This window comes from Balaenoptera acutorostrata, chromosome 9 (genome assembly GCF_949987535.1).
Source record: "Balaenoptera acutorostrata chromosome 9, mBalAcu1.1, whole genome shotgun sequence".
Taxonomy (NCBI): Eukaryota; Metazoa; Chordata; class Mammalia; order Artiodactyla; family Balaenopteridae; genus Balaenoptera; species Balaenoptera acutorostrata.
Window position 1 is genome coordinate 46,686,477 of NC_080072.1, and position 21,210 is coordinate 46,707,686.

Genomic DNA, 21,210 nt, shown 5'->3' on the forward strand with positions numbered 1-21,210 from the left:
GTATATTTGCTCTCTATATTTAATGGTGACAAACTAATATATGCTCAGTTTTCTGTGATTAATAAAGAACAGTCATTCCCTCTATCAGGTGGATTTGCATTTTAACAGGGAATTCTGATGACAGACAGATTCAGAGTTTATGTCACTAATCTTTTTTTTTTTCTTTATACAGCAGGTTCTTATTAGTTATCTATTTTATACATATTAGTGTATATATGTCATATAAGGCTCTTAAAGCAAATTATTTCCAAATAACCCATTGATATTTCCATTTAATGGGTAACAGTGATGCTCAATTCATTGTGCCATGGACATTCTTGGCTTTTCTTTTTGAAAATATTTTTGACTTTGATGGGCCAATATCGTATCTCTTCCCATAGTTCTAATTTGTATTTCTTGACCTTTTCAAATGTTTATTGGGCATTTGTATTTCTACTTGTGTAAATTCTCTAATTTTTTGCCCACTTGTGAGATTGGTATTTTATTAACTGTATGAACTCTTCATATACAAAGAATATTTTCCGGTTCTGCTGTTTTGGCTGACTGGAAAACTTGAAAATCCTTTGACTACAAATACTTAGAAATTTCTGCTGGATAAAGTGAAGCAAACATTAGTCTAAAAGAATAGCTGAATCCACAAGAAAAGAAATTGAAATACTCAGATACAAGAAAAGAAAAGAGAACTGAAACCAAGCTGACCCTGCAGCTTCCTTGAGGATAAGAGTCAGCCTCAGCTATCTGGCCTCTGGGCTTTTGCACTCGCATGCAATCTGAGATGAGGCCTCGGACACCCAAGGCAGAGAGTTGACTCTGAGCCTCCCACAGAAAGTTAAGACTTTCCAAGGACTGCATTTGTGGAACTCACCAATCCACAAGGGAACAAATCAAGGAAGTTTGTCTGTTTTACCCTGGGCTCTAGTAAGAAAAAAACACTTTCTCCTTCCTCATAGGAAAAGTGCATGCCCACAAAGTACATGCCATAACAAAAGTGATGATGTAATATGCAGAGATTCCGAAAAGAACATCACAATGGTGCTGCTAGGAACACTGCCGGAAACAAACATAAATCACTCTGGAGAGACACACCCTGCGCCCAGGAGACACAGGATCCTCTAAGGAAAGCTTCACAGAAGATGAGTTTACAATATAGAATTATAAACTAGGAAAACAATCTACCACAAGCAAGAATCATCAGACACCCAAACAACAGGATGATATGCTAAAGATAGCAGATAATAAAACAATCTGATACATTTTTTAAAGATATGTGTAAAATTATTAGAGGCATAAAAGAACAAATCAGAAATATGAGAACAGAAGAATACAACCATCAAAAAAAGAATAAAATAGTATCCTAGAAATGAGGAATAAAGGCGTGGAAATTAAAAACTCAGTTGTTTAGGAGTGGTAGTTACTAGAGTTGAAGCTGTTCCTCAATATTCAGATCTCCTCCTGCTGAATGTGCCCATTCAGATGGGCACACTTCTCCATCCCCTTGAAGTTAGGTGAGGCCATGTGATTTGGCATTAAATGTCAGTGGAGGGACATGTGTCGCATTTGAGCTGAGGTCCATAAGAACTAGCGTGCCATTTGCCCTATGTGTCTTTCTCCAGACATGACAACCATCACTGCTCCAAAATAGTAGAAGCTCCATCAGCCTGAGTCTTGAGTGAGGGGATGCAGAGCAGAGCCTGCTGCCAACTCATAAGCAAATGGACATGTAGCAAGTCTGTGAATATACTAAAAACCATTGAATTGTGTACTTTAAATGGGAGAATTGTGTGATATATTATCTCAATAAAGTGGTTTATAAAAAAAAAAAGTGGACATGTAGCAAAAGCAAGAAATAAATCTTAGTTGTTATAACCCACTAAGGCTTTGGGGTTGTTTATTATTGTAGCATAGCCTAGCTTATCCTGATTGGTACAACATTTACATCAGATTAGGAACAGTTGAGGAAAAAATTTGTCAACCAGAAGACAGATTTGAAGAAGTCACCCAAAATGCAGTTCAGAGGGATACATTAATTTAAATATGAAAGAAATGTGATACGGGATATAGAATGAGAAACTTTGAAATACTTTTATTAGGAGATCCATAATGAGAGAATAAGGGAGAGAAAATATTCAAAGGAATTTCCCAGGATCTGAGAATTTTCCAGAACTAAAGAAAGACATGAATCCTTGCATTTAGAAAGTACAGAGACTCCCAAGCAAAAGAAATAAAAACACATCAGAGAGAAACTTTAGAACCCCAAGGACAAAGTGAAGTTCTTAAAAATAACCAGAGAGAGAAGACAGATTATTCACAAAGGAATGGCAATTTCCAAGACCAGTAATAGTACCAGGAGACAATGAAGTAGTGTCCAAAGAGCTGAGAGAAAATAACTGTCAACCTGGAGATAATACTACCAACTAAACTATCATGCAAGCTTGAGGGCTTTGTAAAGACATTTTATGGCAACAACTGAGAAAGTTTACCTCTCACAGATCCTTGCCAAAAGAACAACTAAAGGATGTACTTAGGGAAAAATAAAATTGAGATCAAAAGGAAGTCGGATGCAAGAAGGGATGGTGATCAAAGACATTTGTAAACATGTGGGTAAATCTAAATAAGCATTCACTGTGTAAAACAACAGTCATCATAATTTGGGATTCCAAAACCAAAGTGAAATAAAATACTGAAAAACAGGGACTTCCCTCGTAGCACAGTGGTTAAGAATCCGCCTGCCAATGCAGGGGACACGGGTTCAAACTCTGGTCAGGGAAGATCCCCCATGCCGCGGAACAACTAAGCCTGTGCGCCACAACTACTGAGCCTGTGCTCTAGAGCCCATGAGCCACAACTACTGAGTCCGTGTGCCACAGCTACTGAAGCCCGCACACCTAGAACCCATGCTCTGCAACAAGGGAAACCACCGCGATAAGAAGTCCGCGCACCACAACAAAGAGTAACCCCCGCTCGCCGCTACTAGAGAAAGCCCGTGCGCAGCAACGAAGACCCAAAGCAGCCAAAAATAAAATTTAATTAATTTTAAAAATACTGAAAAACAATATAATTTAAGTTCAAAGGGGTGATCATTGTTTTAAGGTTGATTCAGGAAAAGGATAGAGATCTGATTCATTTAAAATCTAAAGTCATGTAACATGTTAAAAGTTTAAGGGGGCACACTAAAGATTACAACTAAAATATATAAATTCCAAACCAATCTGGGGGGAGGGAAGGTTAGAAAAACTTCAATTAATGAAGCAAATATAAACTACAAAATGAGATGGTAGAAATATATCAATCTAAGAAATATAAACAACTTAGACTTGTTGGTTAATAGAAAACCTCAGATTAGATTAAGAAAAAGTGTTAGTTATGTGCTTTTCAAGAGAAACACCTAAAATACATGAATATGAGGAATAGACAGCTATACAGACTAGATGGTATTGGTCAAACTGAATCAAACTGAACTGAGCTGTCAAAAACCTTTCTCTACACATACTGGTGTTTTCTAGTGGTAGTATTATCCAGGTGTGGTGCTAAATATTTTACGTGAATTTTATCACTTAATATATGTACTAAGGAGAAGAAAATCCAGGGGTGCTAGTTTCTTTTGTTCTGAATTATTTTGCAGTTGACATATTGAAATTACTGTTGTCAACAAGTTTCCATTTTTTATTGACACCACACTTTCCTTATTCATAATTTCCGTGACTGTACATTCCTTGAATGAGCAAGAAATGACCCAATAAGCCCTGGTATTGCTACGAGGAATCTTCACATACTCTCCACGGCATAACCCAGAGACCGTGTGGTGGTGTGAGGTGGAGACCAGAGGTGCAAGACTAGGGATTCTCATAGTGGCCAGAGGAGTTAGGATGAAGCCTCTGTCCCAAAAAACCCCACCCTGCAGATAATTGTCTCAAAAGGTCAAGTGTCAAATTCAGTGACGTCTGCACCCAGGCCCTTGGGACATCCCTTGAGGGTCAGTTCTGGCCCATAGATACCTTGGCTTAGTTTCTGCTATCTGCTTCCTGCTGGAGCCTACTCTGAAAACTAACCTGGGTTCTTCTCTGTTCCCTCCTGCTGCAGAAGATGGGGTCCCTCGCACAGCGCGGTCCATGTCCCTCTCGCTGGGAAAGGTATGCATGTTCAAGGAATACTGGGGAAAGAAAGACAGAAGTTTCCACAGTCAGCCAGGAAATCAGTCATTCTTGGATCCATAGGTGCAAAAGAACCTCTGGACAGAGTCTCTTATTCAGCTTCCGAACCTCGCTAGCTCGTCCTCCAACCTCCCCTTGCTCGTGGCTTCCAGGACTGCACCATCTCTTTAATGAACATGAAATGATGCACAAACTTTGGTATTGCCATAGATCATTTTCATACACTATCCAGGGTTTCATACACTGGCCAATGACCGGGCGTCATTTCTGATCCATCTCTTCAGGATCTGATAAATTAAAATCAGAACATGTTGAGAAATCACTCATCACTAATAAAAAAAATTTGTTAATTTTGGCCACTCTCTCTACACCAACCCCCAGCACCATCACTACCCTAAAACCAGGATATCCAGTGAACACAGCATTAGGAATTAGTAGGCGTTTCCCAGGCCTTTCTGAACTTTGGGTGCTGCCCCCTCCATGACACTGGGCCTGATCCCTTCTCTTCCCACAGAACATGCCCCGCCGGAGGGTCAGCGTTGCCGTGGTGCCCAAGTTTAATATCCTGAACCTGCCTGGCCAGTCACCCAGCTCATCCCCCATCCCCTCCTTACCAGCCCTGGTGAGTATGATAATGCTTGCCTCCTGGGCCCCAGGTTCACAACTATGGGGGTGACCTGGATGGGGTAGGGTCAACAAGGAGAGGAAATTCCCAGCACAGATTCTGGGCTATGGGTTCAGAAGCCTCAGTATAGACCAGGCTCCAGGTCTTGTACTGCCCTGAGAAGACTCAGTGTCCTTGAGCAAAGTGCTGGCAGCTCAGAGAGTGTTCCTTGCAAAGCGTATCTCTTTTCATGCTTCACTCTGCAGTGGGTTTAAGCAGCTGAAGATTGCATTATGGAGTACTTGGTAAGCTGAGCTTTGAACCCTAGGCCCTCTGATTCCAGAGCCTGAGTTCTTAAACCCAGTGTTACCCTGCTTTGATTCATTACAGCATTGTTTACAACATTGAAAAGTTGGAAATAACCAGAATTCCCATTAATAAGAGATTGGTTTAATAAATTATGAAAAGCCCAATAAGGGGTTTCTATGCAGCTACTAAATATATGATTAAAATATAAAATTTTATTTATCGACATGAAAAAAGTCTATAATTTATTATTAACAAAAAGCAAAACCCCAGTATATACAGCGTAACTCTGTTTTGTAGTTTAAGAAAGAGTTTTTCTATGTGTAAACAGAAAATTCTGAAAGAATGTAAGTAAAACTACTAATAATGGTTATCTCTGGGCAAAGGTAAAATCACAGGTGATTTTAATTTTCTTGATGCCTCTTTATATTTCTAGAGTAAGAATGTATTACTTATCATCAGGAAAAAAGATCCACTTCAATTTTTTTTAAAACAAAGACTATTCCTATAAACAAATATTTTCTAGATCCCAGAACTTTGTGAATCTGGTTAATCCTACCTAAAACTCTTTAATTATTTCTCCAATTGTTTCTATATGCCCTGTCCCTGACCAGCACTATTCTATAAGGAACCAATCTGACTGTGTAAGCAATAAAGTGGATTCAAGCTCTACCATAGTACTAATAGGTAGCAATAACTCTTAAACTTCTTTCACCTCTTCCTGCCTTGAGCATTTCAATCATCTATGAAATCAGCATAAACTCCCAAGTGACTCACTAAAATAAAGCAATCTGAAAAAAATTTTTTTGAAAAGGAGCTTCAGGAGAGCTAGTTAGTGGGTTTAAAAGGGACTATTTCCCATTCTATACTAAATGTATAATGTGGCTTACAAATATATATATTCCTTTAGACTAGGGGTTAGCAATCAGGGTTATCCATTAAAATCACACAGGGTGAAAAAAAAAAAAAATCACATAGGGTACTTCTAAAACATTCAGTGCCTAGGCCCCAACCCTAGATTGTGGATTGGATCGGAACTTTAAGAAAATATCCCCCAGGCAATTCTAACATGCAGGCAGAGTTGAAAGCCATTGCTTAAACCAATTCCATTGCAGCGAAACAACGTGGTGTTCCTGGGGAATTTATTATAAAGAAATTTCTGATGCCTTGAGCTTTTAGTAATGGCAGGTATCTCCTGAGTGTTGTGCTTGGAACTGTATCTCGAGGGCAGTGATGGGCTTGTGTGAATCCATCCCAGGGGCCTTGGGACCTGCATTTGGTAGGAGCCTCCCTGGTATTTAGTCCAAGTCAGTAAACAGGGAATAGAGAGAAACCGATGGCTCCCCTCCAGAATGGAGGCTCAAGATGTAAACTCTTTTCCTCACTCAAGGACACTTGGAAGAGGAGAAGGAAAATGTGCACATTGCCTGTGCCCCAGAGGGAAAGAACACCCAGGAAAGGAGGGCAGAGAAGGCCTGAGGAAGGGCCAGTGCCTGGGCTCAGATGCAGATTGGAAAGCTTGGGGAGGGGGAAGGGGAAAGAGGAGCAGCGGCAACCCCTCCCCGGCATCATCGGAGACCTGTCGGCCCTGGCTTCTTCCTTCCTAGCTGATCCTTGATTCTCTGTCTCCTGTTTTCCATTCAGTCAGAATCACCCAACGGGAAAGGCAACCCACCTGTCACCTCAGCACTGCCTGCACTTTTGGAAAAGTAAGTATGTCCCTTTTCCTCTTAACTTTGGGGATCTCTGAGGAAAATTTCCCCAACTCACCTTTCCCCCCGACCTCACTCCCAAAATGCGATGGAAAGCAAATTAGGTTCCAGGGGAAATGAATGGGACTCTGAGACCCACAAAGGTTTCAGACCCAGTTTGCAAAATTCCTGGACCAGGAAGATGCTGTAGCTGAGTCCAAGTGTGCCTCAATCCCAGAAGAGCCCAGAGGGGACAGAAGCCTTCTTTATTCAATGGGATCCTTTGGGCTACAGATACAAGGAAGCCCCAACTCAAAGGGGTTTAAATAGTAGGTCCACAGATGAGGCTTTTCCAGATGTGGTACAGCAAGGCCCCAGCTCAACCTCTACAATTTCCTTTTCTCTGCCCACTTTGTATGTTGACTTCATCAGCAGGTTTGTGGCAAATGGCTATTAGTTCCAGGTATTTCATCCAGACATGACAACATCTAGAGGAAGAAAGGGACCATCTCTTTCCATGTTTCTTTCTTAGGAATGAACTCAGAAATCTTTTTTCAGTCTTCCTTCTTATCTTGTTAGCAAATTTGGAACACACTCCCTTTCTAAACCAATCACAGACTTTAGGAATAAGATTGTCATCATGGGCTTAAACTATGCCCTAGAGATGGGAAGAGCACGTCAGCTTCCCATTGACCAAAATGGCTCCATGAAGAAGAGTAAATTCATGAGCAAAATCACGTTGCTTTCAGGAAGTAGGAGGGAGAGTGAGTATTGGATTCCAACAGTGTCTGCTACGCCTAACATTTCTAGGCACCTATGCAATTTGCAGGTCTTTTTAACCTCAGCCAAAGCAAGGCAGGCTATTTCTACATACTCAGAGGAATTTACAGCTTGCTTTTCCAGTTCTTTCATTTGCTTGCTGGAAAACATCTGGATCACAGCTGCCACCTCTCAGAACTTTCCCCGTGTGTCTTTCCTCATTTGGTAAAACGTACACCTCTATTCTTCCTTCTTCCTTGCCTTGAGACAGCTTTAGTCCTTCATTTTTCATTGATGTTAGAATAGTTTTGCTTGACCTGGAAAGGAATGTCTGTGTTGGGCCCCTTTTTTAGTACAGACAAACTCCCAGCTCCCCACCCGCAGACTCAGCCTGTTTTCCTCACCTCTCAGAATATGCAACCACCAACCTATCGTTCAGTGACTCTCCCCCCATTAATCTTGACGTTTGCGAGGCAATTCCTCACTTTGCCACCTCACCCCGAGAAAGCTAACAAGTTCTTCATGTTGTGTAGGGTGCTTTTGTTTGTTTCTTTGTTTCCTTGTTTTCTTGATCACTACAGGGACATTGTAAAAGGGTGACAAACTAATAACCACGTGGAAGTAACTGAGGCTACAGAATCTTACCAAGTCCCTAAAGTCATAGTGTCTAGTCCACGGTCTCTGAGTTTCTCCAGAAATGGTCATCTGATGCCCTGAGTGAGAAGCACACTGAAATTCTCCCTTCTAGTCCTGCCTTTGGACGCACCAACCCCTTCTTCCCAACAAGCCTCCATTCCTAACTGTCGACCTGCAGAGCAAGTCAAGGCAGAAAATCTATGTCCCCTCTCTCCCCAGCAGACTCTCATGATGGGGCAGGACCTGGACTCTGTAGAACGAATGCTCAGGCCTGCTGAGAGCTTCCATCTGAGGCAGTGGAGGTCATCAAGAACCTGAACTATCCTTGGTAGGAGCAAGCGAGGTGCAAAACTGAGGACAGCTGACAGCAGCCCTGAATCAGGAGTGGCAACAAATGAGGATCAATGGTGGCAGCACCATTCCAGGGGTTTAGAACCAGAAGAGATAGGGACAGAGTGAGGATTGAGGCAAGTCAAGCAAGAAGCTGTCTGCTGCTCATTCTTATGGGCTATTCAGAGAGACCACCATGATACATTACCCATGCTGTAGTTGACTTTCCTGTTGGGAATACACCCAGCCTATAAAGATGGCTACAAAAAGGGGAGGGGATGTTCAAAGGAGGAGGGATTCAGACTAACAACAGCTTCCCCCTCTGGATTTCTAAAAGATGCTAAGTAATTTTCATCTAAATTTATGGAACTGGAAATATCGATTGCCAAGAGGCTGACAATGAGACAATCTGTGCGTGAAAATGAATTCGTATCTTCCATTCTAACAGAAATACAGTTGATCCTAGCCACATTTACCATACTGTTAAAGAGAAATAATGCATTATGTGTTAATATGCATTGCTTTCTAAATTGCTGTATTTAAATGATCTCACATTTCCCTACGCATACAGTGACTAAGCACGTAGGGAATTGGCTAAGCACATGAAAGATGATGAGAAGATCATACTGCCTGTGGATACTTCACAAGCAAATACCTAACTGCAGACTGCACTCCCAACATAACTTGAGAGAATTCTGAACCTTGTTCTTGCAGGTCACTTCATAATAACCTGTTCTTCACCTCAACAAGGGTCTAGGAACCTGTAGATTTAGAGAAAAATATAGAGAGTGATATTTAAAATTAGTATTAAAGATTAAAATAGAACAAGTTTCAAGAACAGTTTCATAAGTAGAAAAAGCTATTTATTCATGGTCTTTCATTTTTCATTCCTTCAACAATTAATAACCAAGAGCCAGGCACCTAGAATGCACTCAAGGAGCTCATGGTATAATGGGAAAGACAGATGGGGAACAGCCTATTGTAATACAATGTGATGGGTGATATCAGAAGGAAGTACAGGTTACCAAGGGAATAAAACACAAGAAAATGAGCACTCAGCCCAGTTTTGGTATGGGGGGTGAGGGGACAGAGGCTTAGAAAATGTTTCCTCTAGGAATTTACTTTAAAAGTGAAACATGAAGGTTATATAGTTAACCAGGTGAATAGGAGGTTAACATTCCATGCTCTAAGGCAAGAAAGTACGGAGTAGTCAAGGAACACTACTGATGATTTATCACATGCTTACAATACTTATTATTTATTACATGCTTACTTTTTGCCAAATGATGTTCTAATTGCTTTACATTAATGATCTCATTTAATCCTTACAATAATACCATGAGGCAGGTATATTACTAATATCTTTATTTTATAGATGAGGAAACTGAAACTCAGTGAAATCATCACTTGCCTGAAGTTACACAGCTAGTAGATAGCAGAATTCTTGTGCTTAACCTCTTAATAGAGCCTCAACTGGAATAACAGAAAGAAGTTCAGTGTGACTGGTGAGAAGAGAGTGGATTTAAGAGCAATTTTTGCAAAAGCTCCTGTGAGCTATTGTGAAAGAACCTGGTGACTGCCTGGGTGTGGAGTGGAGGGCAGAGTGGGTGGGAGCAGAGGGTGTACACAGAGCCATTCACTGAGGGATCAGCACCATCGTAGATGTGGATGGTGCACAGGGCTGGTTTCATAAGGGGGGCCATTATACTGCTATATCACAGAGCAACTTTTCACTATTATCTGTAAAATAACCATTCTGTACACTTTTGGAGCCCTCAAGATAAATTGCTTAAAGGTTTTATATGACATTAAATATATACAGTAAACAACTCCCCTTTGCTGATAGTATTCTGGAATGGATTAGCCCTCAATCAACTAGTAGTGGACCCCAGAAACCTGGGATTGAGTAACAGAGATTAAGGAAGCTATTGTAGCTCAGGTCCCCCGGGCTGGGCTTGTCTGAGGGAGCTTTGGCAGTGGGGGTGTCTTAGAGACCTAGATGAGCCCAAGAAGGTAAGATCTGTCCATTGGAAAGGATTGGAGTCACTTTCAAATATTGTTAACCATGTGGAAAAAATAGACTCTACTATATTTACAGGTCACACAACACATTTTGATTAAACAGCCCCTCATGTTACTGAGAGCTGAGCACAATGACAAACGTTTTTGACCCAGTGGACATGAGAGAACAATGAGCCTCATTCTAATTAATCATCCCCAAAAGAAAGCATGCAAGATTATGGGCTAGGAATAGATGCCAAGATCCATGAGTGTCTGGCCCAGAAGTCCTTAGGTGGGCACAAGCTGTACTCAGCTCCATGTTTATAGGCATGCATAGGGATTCCTTCAGCTCAACCCAAGCACTGAGTTCTCAGGAAATAGTCATTTACATAGAGGACCTGCCCATTTTGTAAGATTAACGGGCAAGGATGAGATGAGCCACGGTGAAGTCAATACAACTCAGCAAACAAAGTCACTTATTATGTGCCAAGCACCATTCAAACTGAAACACAGTCTGTCTCCCTGCAATCACAGTCATATGGAGAGTCTTTAAAATGCATAGGGAGGAAATTGCAGATAGTTGGAGAAGATATTTAAGGAACTATAAGCTCAGTCTAAGGGTCAGGAAATAATAGTAAACATTTTACACTCTACCATATTTCATAAAATAATTGCTTTCCCTACCCTTGGCTGTAGCTGTGTTTTTCTGCTCTTGTTCCAGTTGTTAGGACAAATAGGAAACTGCACATTAGGCAAAGATCGCATGGAAGGGAGTGGATAATGTAATTTTAAAAAGGAGAAATGTTATGAATAGCTGATATTTTTAGAGCGTTATCTTTCTTGTTCACAATGGGTTTTGGTTTCCAGCCTGATGAAATGTAAATTTTACAACGTCTGAGGGAAACTAAGACATGTGAAACTGATGCCAAGAATGAGGAGACTCACTCATAAAGCCTGTCTGAGAGGTCGGGGAGGGTGGCAGCTGTGATCTTTCAGAGTCCTGGCTGAAAAGCTCCGCTCGCTGTTCTGTCTTGTTCAAGGGCTCCTCCATGACAAGACTCCCACTGGGATTCCAGACACCTAGGTGAGCTGCAGGATTTATAGAGAAGGCATGGCCATCAGGATATTTCCTTTAAACTCATGATTTCATACCTCAAATGGGCTCCCAGCTCCGTCAGCCATACTACTATGATCTTCTAGCACGTTTGTCCCCCCACCTCCACCCCATGATTCTTACACCTTCTCTTCCCTCCTCAAGCCTTCCTAGACCTCCCTACCTCTCACTTTTAGCAGATGACCTTGTCTTCCATTTTATAGAGAAAATTTAAGCTATCAGATAGGAGGTCCCTCTCATCTTCCTTTGCCAAACTCCCAGCCCACCATCTTCATTTCCTTCCTCCCTTTGTTATGACCAAGGAGAAGTTTCTCCACCTTTCTAAAGTATGTCCCTACTCTCTTTTTTCAAAGAATTTATTCCTTTGGTTCTCCCTTTTCTCTCAACCCCTCTACTGGATCATTTCTATCCACATTCAAATGTGCTTTCATCCCTTGACCCACTTTTTCAGCTACGTGTTCCCCTGACACAGTCTTCTATTCCCTGTCCTTGTCAAATTCCTGTCTACGTCTTCCCCCTCCTCACCTCCCATTCTTCCCTCACCCCATTCCAATCTGTCTTTACTCCTACCGTGTAACCAGAGTTCCTCTTGACCTCCATGTTATCCAATCCAATAGTTGCCTTTTCTGTACTCATCTGACTCGGGCTCTCAAAAGTGTGTGTGAAACACTTAATGCTCCCTCCTTGACACGCTCTCCTTTTGTTATCAAATGGGGGTCCCACTGCGCGCTGCTTACAAAATCACTACTCACAAATGGTAGAAAGGAAAGGTGCCTTTAATCAGAATGCTGGCAATCTGGGGAGATGGTGGACTCAGTGTCCCCAAAACCACCTCCAAAGATTCTGCTCAGCCATGAAACTTTTAAAGGGAAGGAGGGAAGTAATCTCAGTTAATCATTGGGATGGGGGTCAGAGTGGTCACCATCCCCCCACTGTATGCAGGCTCATTCACTCTAGATGTTATCTTGTTCACACAGTTTGGTCACACGGTTTGTTTGGGAGATTACTGAAGGGGAAGCTAGGGAAGAGATCTGGTCATCTGTTAAGTACTTATTCTTCATTTCTACCTCTTTGATCTACGGAAAGAACCAACAAGTTAGGCAAGGTATCGTGTAATTAAAAGATTTGAAAGGTGTGCTTGAGTTGGAGATGAGTAGAGCATAGGGGTGCCTGGCTTAAAAGGGGTAAAAGACCTGTACTCAGAAAACTATAAGTTACTGATGAAAGAAATCAAAGACGACACAAACAGATGGAGAGATATACCATGTTCTTGGATAGGAAGAATCAATATTGTGAAAATGACTATACTACCCAAAGCAATCTACAGATTCAATGCAATCCCTATCAAATTACCAAGGATATTTTTCACAGAATTAGAACAAAAAATTTTACCTTTTGTATGGAAACACAAAAGACCTCGAATAGTGAAAACAATCTTGAGAAAGAAAAACGAAGCTGGAGGAATCAGGTTTCCTGACTTCAGACTATACTACAAAGCTACAGTAATCAAGACAATATGGTACTGGCACAAAAACAGAAATATAGATCAATGGAACAGGATAGAAAGTCCAGAGATAAACCCATGCACCTATGGTCACCTAATCAATGACAAAGGAGGCAACAATAAACAATGGAGAAAAGACAGTCTCTTCAATAAGTGGCACTGGGAAAACTGGACAGCTACATGTAAAAGAATGAAATTAGAACACTCCCTAACACCATACAGAAAAATAAACTCAAAATGGATTAAAGACCTAAATGTAAGGCTGGACACTATAAAACTCTTAGAGGAAAACATAGGCAAAACACTCTTTGACATAAATCGCAGCAAGATCTTTTTTGACCCACCTCCTAGAGTAATGAAAATAAAAATAAACAAATGGGACCTAATGAAACTTAAAAGCTTTTGCACAGCAAAGGAAACCACAAACAAGATGAAAAGACAATCCTCAGAATGGGAGAAAATATTTGCAAAGGAAGCAACTGGCAAGGGATTAATCTCCAAAATATACCAGCAGCTCATGCAGCTCTATATCAAAAAACAAACAACCCAACCAAAAAATGTGCAGAAGACCTAAATAGACATTTCCCCAAAGAAGACACACAGATGGCCAAGAGGCACATGAAAAGATGCTCAACATCATTAATTATTAGAGAAATGCAAATCAAAACTACAATGAGGTATCACCTCAGACCAGTCAGGATGGCCATCATCAAAAAGTGTACAAACAATAAATGCTGGAGAGGATGTGAAGAAAAGGGAACCCTCCTACATTCTAGGTGAGAATGTAAATTGATCCAGCCACTATGGAGAACAGTATGGAGGTGCCTTAAAAAACTAAAAATAGAATTACCATATGACCCAGGAATCCCACTCCTGGGCATATACCCAGAGAAAACCATAATTCCAAAAGATACATGCACCCCAGTGTTCATTGCAGCGCTATTTGCAATAGACAGGACATGGAAACAACCTAAATGTCCATCAACAGAGGAATGGATAAAGAAGATGTGGTACATATATACGATGGAATATTACTCAGCCATAAGAAGGAATGAAACTGTGCCATTTGCAGAGACGTGGATGGACCTAGAGACTGTCATACAGAGTGAAGTAAGTCCGAAAGAGAAAAACAAATATCATATATTAATGCACATATGTGGAATCTAGAAAAATGGTACAGATGAACCTATTTGAGAGAACAAACGTATGGACACCAAGTGGGGAAAGGGGGGGGGTGGGATGAACTGGGAGATTGGGATTGACATATATACACAACTATGTATAAAATAGATAAGTAATGAGAACCTACTGTAGAGCACAAGGAACTCTACTCAGTGCTCTGTGGTGACCTAAATGGGAAGGAAATCCATAAAAGAGGGGATATATGTATACATATAGCTGATTCACTTTGCTCTACAGTGGAAACGAACACAACATTGTGAAAAATGTTATTCCAAAAAAAAAAAAAATCGTCACAAGGAAAAAAAAAGTTAGTTCCAATATAGCTTTGCTAAAGTGACAAGAAAATGGGCTTCCTGCTGAGGGCCGTTTCCTGCAAAGAGCTGCTTACACTCTCTCAGCTCCCAGGACTCCATGCGCTCCGGGTTCTCCTCTTACCTCTGTGGCTGCTACTTCTCAGCTCCTGCACAGGCTCCTCCTTCTCCACCTGAGCTAAGGACAGAGATGCCTGTGGCTTGGTCCTGGGTCCTCTTCTCATCTTTCCTCATGCAATGTCCCCAGACAGTCTTATCCATTCCCCTGGCTTTAAATACCATCTATATTCTGAATATCTGCAGCCTAGAGCTCTTCTCTCACTCACTTTGGTCTATCCAACTACCAACGTGACATCTCCACCTGGATACCTCACAGGCATAAAAATCTTGTCCAGAAGTTAACCCTTACCTCATCGCTCCTCTTCAGTTCCTCAAACATCTCCACATCTTTTGTATCCCGAGGTCTTCACACATCCTGCATCCTCTATCTGGGAGGATCTTCCCTCTGCTATAGATGTGGCTGACTTCTCCTCTTTCAGGTCTGTCCTTCAGTTACTCCATCTCTGAGAGGCCTTTTCTGGCCACTCAGTCTAAGCAGATTCTCTCCTCATTATTTTCTGTCATTGTGCAGAGTTTGTTTCTCTCATAAAAGTTATCACAATTTGTAATTAATTTCATATTTTTTTCTTTCCTTTTTTGGGCATTCTCTCCTGCTGTGCTCCATGTTGGCAAAGACCTTTTATTTTGTTTTCTAATGTATCCCCAGCACATTACAAGGTGCCTGTGACTTAGCACTGGGTAGATATTTACATGAATGAAGCAGAAGATGGACTACAGAGATGGGATGACTCTGAACGTTTGGTCCACCTCCATCTTCCTCCTCCTAGTGCCCTGGAGCTCCCAATATCTGTCGGTCCACTCAGAGCATCTCCTGGAATAAGAATAAAAGTGGATTTGAGAGCAGGAGGAAAAAGGCAAGCTGGTGCAGTACTTGATGTCTGGGGGCCTAAGGAGGATTCATGGACTAAGGCCTTTATAAAATCTTAAGGTAGCAAGATTGAAATAAATTCAATCCAGAATGAGTTTCCTCACTTCCGGCCAGGAACAGGCCAAAGACATGGTTTGGTTTTCAGAAGTCCCATCTGTCCCTGAAAGGACGCCCTGTACTTCCTTCTTCTTGCTAGTGGGAAGACGAACGGGGACCTGGATTGTGAGGCCTCTGCTTCCGTGCTGACTCCAAGCTGCCTGGAGGGGATTAGCCAGGAGACCAAAGCCAGGATGGAGGAAGAAGCATACAAGAAAGGGTGAGTCAGCCTTCAGCAGCCCTGAGGTCACCTGGCATTGCTCAAAAGATACCTTCCCACGGGCCTTTCCTGTCTCTTAGAGGATTTAGGGAAGCAACCCGTGGCCCTGGGACCTCCTTGCCTGAGTAAGGAACTACATAGGAAAGAGCAGTACTGTTCCACAGGAAAGACAGGAGGAAACGAGGCAAGAGGGTGTGGTTAGATAATGACTAGGCTGCCTTCTTTTTTAGGCAGAAAGCCACCAGAATGATCTGGAAATCAGGGGCCCTGGGTGGGTTCCTGTTGGTGGTGCCTGAGGCTTCCTGACACATGCTCAGAGCAGTCACGCCACTGCCAGCAGTGCCCAGGAGCAGCTGCAGCCCCACATCCTGGACCTGCCTCAGCCATCCCTTCTTCCTGTCAAAGGAGTTCCCTCAACTTCCAGCTGCCCCCTTCTCTAATTGAGCTTCAATAGCACTTTTGGCTCGTTGTCAGTCACTGATGAGGCAGAATACTGAGCAAGGCCCCAGCTGAGCCAGGTAGAGAAGTACCTCTGACCAGGTACCACATCCTGAGCTTCTTTCCTGGTAGCTCCTGAGGGAGATACAGTTTCCCTCTGATGTGGGACCTGTGGGCTTCGGTGTGGTGGCCACCTGCACCGTGGTGGGGTTGCCCCAACCCAACTGTGCTAGCCTTAAACACTCAGCTGTAGGACAAGCAAAAAGTATGTTCAGGGTAATATTAAACCTGGGAGAAGGAAGTCAGAGGGTTTCTCTTGGAAAGCCTGTCTTTTCACCCACACCTGTCCTCTGTACTTAGAATGCAGGGGAGTGAATGCTTCCAGCAGCTTTGTGAACATTTACTGTGAACCTGTGTGCCTCTCACTTTCACAAAGCTTCCCAACAAGCCTGTGTGACAGGTGTCACCTTCCCTAGGTCAAGCCATATGCCTGGCACTTCCTCAAAATGTTCCAACATCCGTGCAATGGGTGCCAGCCTCTCGTTTTTACAGGGGAGGAGCTGAGGCTCCAAGGCCACACAGTCCTTAGCATGCAGTCCTTAGCCCTCCCAAATGGTTTGTAGAAGAATCCAGCCAGGAGACTCTGCACCCATGTTTTTTCCCTGTCTCTTTTGTCACACTTTCACATAAACAGGAAGAATGGCCGAGGGGTGAGGGGAAATCATCCTGACAGGAGCCACCGTGGGATGCGGTGGAGCTTCCCAGCTTTTTCCTATTGTGTGGAACCACAGGAAGTGAGTGTGTAATCATCAGAGGTGCTCAGTGCCTCCTCTAGCAACTCAGGAAAGGATGCTCCGCCCCTGGCCTTTCCAAACTCAATTGTTCGTTGTTACCTCCCAGATACCAGGAAGGTCTAAAGAAGACCAAGGAGCTTCAAGACCTGAAGGAGGAAGAAGAACAGAAGACCGAGAGCCCTGAGGAAGCTGAAGAGGCAGAAGAAACTGAGGAAGAGGAAAAGGAGCAGAGAAGCAGGTTGGAGCCCTCGCCATTGCTGAAATGGGTCCCAATTCATTTCATTGCACTACATCCCTGGAGGTGCCAGTCCAGGGCAGTCGTGGGTCTAGGGCCCAAGTGAACAGCCAACAGAAACCAAGAGGGCACTCATGTTGGAGGAGGAGGCAAAGGAAATCCCAAAGAGCCCAAATAGTTAATAAGAGGACGTTTGCAAGAGCTGAGGGGTCAGGGGTTGTCAAGGGCTGGGCCGGCAGCAACCAGCAGCTCTCAGGAGCTGAGAAAATGCAAGGGACCACAGTTAGCTCATTGCCCAACCATTCCCATGAAAGAGCCAAGGTCAAGGAAGTTGGCCTGAAGCCCTAGAGGGGAGCTGGGACAGAGAGAACACAGGGAGGTAGGGGATGAACTCAACTTTGTGGCAAAGGTAGTGTCCAACAGGTTCCTTCCATGGTGATCAAACAAGTTTGGTCGTCTGGACGTTGTTTTCACTTTGGTTTGGAAAACTTGGATTTTTCCTTTTTAATATACTTTATATTTCAAGTGCATTTTCCACTAAATCATGAAAGATATATGTAACAGTAGATAAAGGTAATGTAGATCCTGCATCTTGCCCTACCTGTGCCCTATGGATTTAGCGACGTCCTGGATTTTAACGGAAGGCCCCAATTTCTTATATCTGGCCCTCTTATCTCTGTTAGTACATTCAAACCAGAAGTCTTGAATTTTGATTTCTTAAAATGTAGTTACCGCAAACTTGGAACACTTCACCAAAATCATTGTTTTTAGACTCCCAGGTTACCTTGGGGTTCAGGATGGCTTCAGCCAACAATGATCAATTAATCTAATCAGCTGCTACCTTTGGGACAGGGTATGTGTCTGTGCCTCATTGCTGGCAGACTCTGGAAATCACATGCACCCAATGAATAAGGTAATAAAATGTGGATTAGAAGTGAGATGGATGTGCTTCAAAACACATAGGAATGACCAGTAGAGCCTAGTTGGTGGAAGATTCAACCAGAGTGAGAGGTGTCAGCCTCCATGAGTCAACCCCAGTGTTCAAGGGGAGAGCTGGAGAAAGGGCTTCACTGCTGGAAACAAACCTGTGCAAGGGCACACCACCTCCCCCAAGGAGAGAAGCCCAGTTTTCACAATGCACAGTCCCTACTCCAAGTGGCTGGTTCCTATCCTTCTTGGACTTCTGTCCCTCCTGGGTGTCCTCTGCTCTTGTTTTCCAGGCCACCAGACTGTCTTCTCTCCTTTCATGCAGTCAAGCCCAGGCCTGGACTTCAGCCCTTTCTTTGGCTCCCTTCAAAACAGAAACACAGGCTGGGACTTCTAACCCTTCCAAACACTGAGAAAGAACAAAAGAGAACTCAACAGAGAGAGTACATGGAACATAAACAGTCTGGTTTACAAAGCACAGGGCTGGAATCCTTATCTAGCTAATTTGATCTTGGGAGATTGTCCCTCCCATTTCATGAAATCCCAGAGGAAGTGAGCCTGTGTCCGGCTTCCCCTCTGTCCAGCTCCTGGTCAGCAGCACATGGCAATGACCGCCCTTTGCATCCATCGTCCAAGAGTATCCTCTTGGTCCTGCTGATCCGGAAAGGCCTCGTTCTCTTTCCCAACTTCTGCTCCCTCTCAGATTCACTTCTTGGTCTTATGAACATGCCTGTACCTCAGGTGGTGGATACCAGGCATCAGCACAGTCCTGAGATGGGTCCTCGGCCTTCAGCACATGGTGTAGCTTCACCTGTTCAGGCCCAGCAGTGTGGTGTCATCTTCTCCATAACGACAGACACTGCTATCATAGAAACCACCCACCCACAGTTACAGGGTCCCTTCCTCACCTGTCACCAAAGCCAGACTAGCCCCAAAAGCTGTTGTGTTCAGTGCCAGGCAATCCATTCATTCTCAAATCCCTTACATACACAGTTGCCTATAGGCACCTGTACTCAAGCATGATTCCCCCCATGAAATTTTGGCCTCTCACTAACAAGCAAGGTCTAAGGTTATTAAAAGTTCCATGTCCTACTTAGTGCATTTTAAAAGTACTGGGCTAATGCCAGCAGCTGACCCCTTATTTAAGAGATTCAGCATCAAACACTAGAGTCTTTTTATCTGAATCTCTCTTCTATTATAATAATATGTAATAATATAATCTGTTGTCAATATTACTTTCTGGAGGATCAGCTTAAATGAACTTTGGGTGAATCAACCCAATATCTTAACCATATTAAAACACAGAACACAGTCTTCCGACATTTAGGTAATGCATGGAACAAGTGAGACTCATAAGATGCAACAGGGAACTGTTGTCTTTTCTCCCACTGTCTGTTCACACTGGCTTTTTGGGGTTAAGATGATATTAGGCAGACTCCTTTACTCTTCCAATAACTCTCAGAAAATAGAAGTCCTCTGGTCAAGTTTAAGTCCCAAGAATAACCTCATTTCAGTAATGAAAATGGCCAGTTCCCTGAAATAGTCAAAAGCCTGAACTTCTCCCCATACGCCCTCGCCTCCAGCTCCACTCTGCTTCAGGAAGGAAGCCTATAGTGGAGACAGAGCTGACTTCTTGCTCTCTGTCACTCCTGCCCTCCACCCCAGCTTTGCTAATGCAGCGCCTGACCTCTCCAGAGCTAACGTTGGGAAATGGGGTGGAGATTAAGGGCAGGAAAGGTATTACCTGACTGGTCTTATTGTGAGCAGGTTCCAGGCCTTAGCAGGGATTTAAGGTTGACCTTCTGATTTTGTTCAGTGTGGTGTTTTATGGGACCTTCAGAGAAAACCACCCCTCCTACCCCCCAGCGTACACATGTTCACACCATTTCTGAGGGTCTCTCAACTGCAGGTCCCCTTATGAGGTCGAATGCAGCTCTTCTGGCCAGCTACTTAAAATCCCTCTCTCAGTCCTTGGGCAGCTGGAAGTACACCTTCCATGCTCAGCTTCTAGGTAGCATTTCCGGGCAGGGTCTATGACATCCCATGCCAGCCCTCCTTCTCCTGACTACATCCAGTTAAGGTGAAATATGCACCTTTGACCCACTAGTGGTGGGAAGATGGTTTTCCGTATCGTGGCCCCCTGCTCTGATGCCACCAAGCAGTTCAGCAAGATTCTCACTCTTCACATCTCTCAGGTGGGAGTCACGCACAATCTACTCACTGTGCCCCCAAATTGCAACATATCGAGCTCTCCAAGGAGCATCTCTGAAGCCCCTCTCTCCAGGCCCAGGTGAGGGGGCAGCAACCTCACCCTTCCCAATGGAGGAGTAGGTAGAACTCAGAACAACCAAAAATTGATTTCCAAAGGAATTCTATTTCTAATCTAATTCCATTTCTAACAGCTTTTGTAGTCTGGAAATGGGTAACCAGCTAAGGGTCACGAAGCCAGATCTTGCCCTCCTCCTTTGCCAGCCCACTTAAGGATGGAGTGAGAGTGGGATTCTCCCTGCTCCAGCAGCTTGTTTTGGAGCACAGAAATACAGCCCAAAAGAAAGACTGTGTCTTAGCATCCAGTTGTATCTGAATAGAAATTAAAGAAACTAAATGGGGCTGAAAGAAACTAAGCTTCCATTTCCAAATTCTCTCTCCCCAACAGTAGTGAAAGTAGCCAATGATTTTCACCTCAGCTCATGTACTCACTATTTTGCTTTCCTTAATTGTTCCTGAAACAATCATCAGTGGGTCCCACATGGAAGAGAAACCAACCAGTGCTTTAGCATCCAAGGCAGGCACTCTGAGCATCTGACCCCTTTCTATGGAGAGTATGTGTTGAGTCTCTGTACCACCGTCAGGTAGCTAGCTCTGAATTAGAGCTCTCTGCTTCTCAGCAAATGGTCTGCATATTTCAGTGTCTGTGTGAGCC

The 21,210-nt window shown here is 43.2% G+C and overlaps 1 protein-coding gene across 5 annotated transcripts in view; it reads left to right on the plus strand.

The window, feature by feature from the left end:
• IRAG1 (inositol 1,4,5-triphosphate receptor associated 1) overlaps positions 1-21,210 on the plus strand; it is a 118,212-nt gene that overhangs the window by 92,591 nt on the left and 4,411 nt on the right. For all 5 annotated transcript variants that reach the window (XM_057553344.1, XM_057553345.1, XM_057553343.1 and 2 more), the window contains 5 exons: positions 4,081-4,130; positions 4,666-4,773; positions 6,706-6,770; positions 15,774-15,893; positions 17,232-17,363. In XM_057553344.1, coding sequence (XP_057409327.1) covers positions 4,081-4,130; positions 4,666-4,773; positions 6,706-6,770; positions 15,774-15,893; positions 17,232-17,363 — 475 coding nt within the window. The remainder of the gene's footprint in view (positions 1-4,080; positions 4,131-4,665; positions 4,774-6,705; positions 6,771-15,773; positions 15,894-17,231; positions 17,364-21,210) is intronic.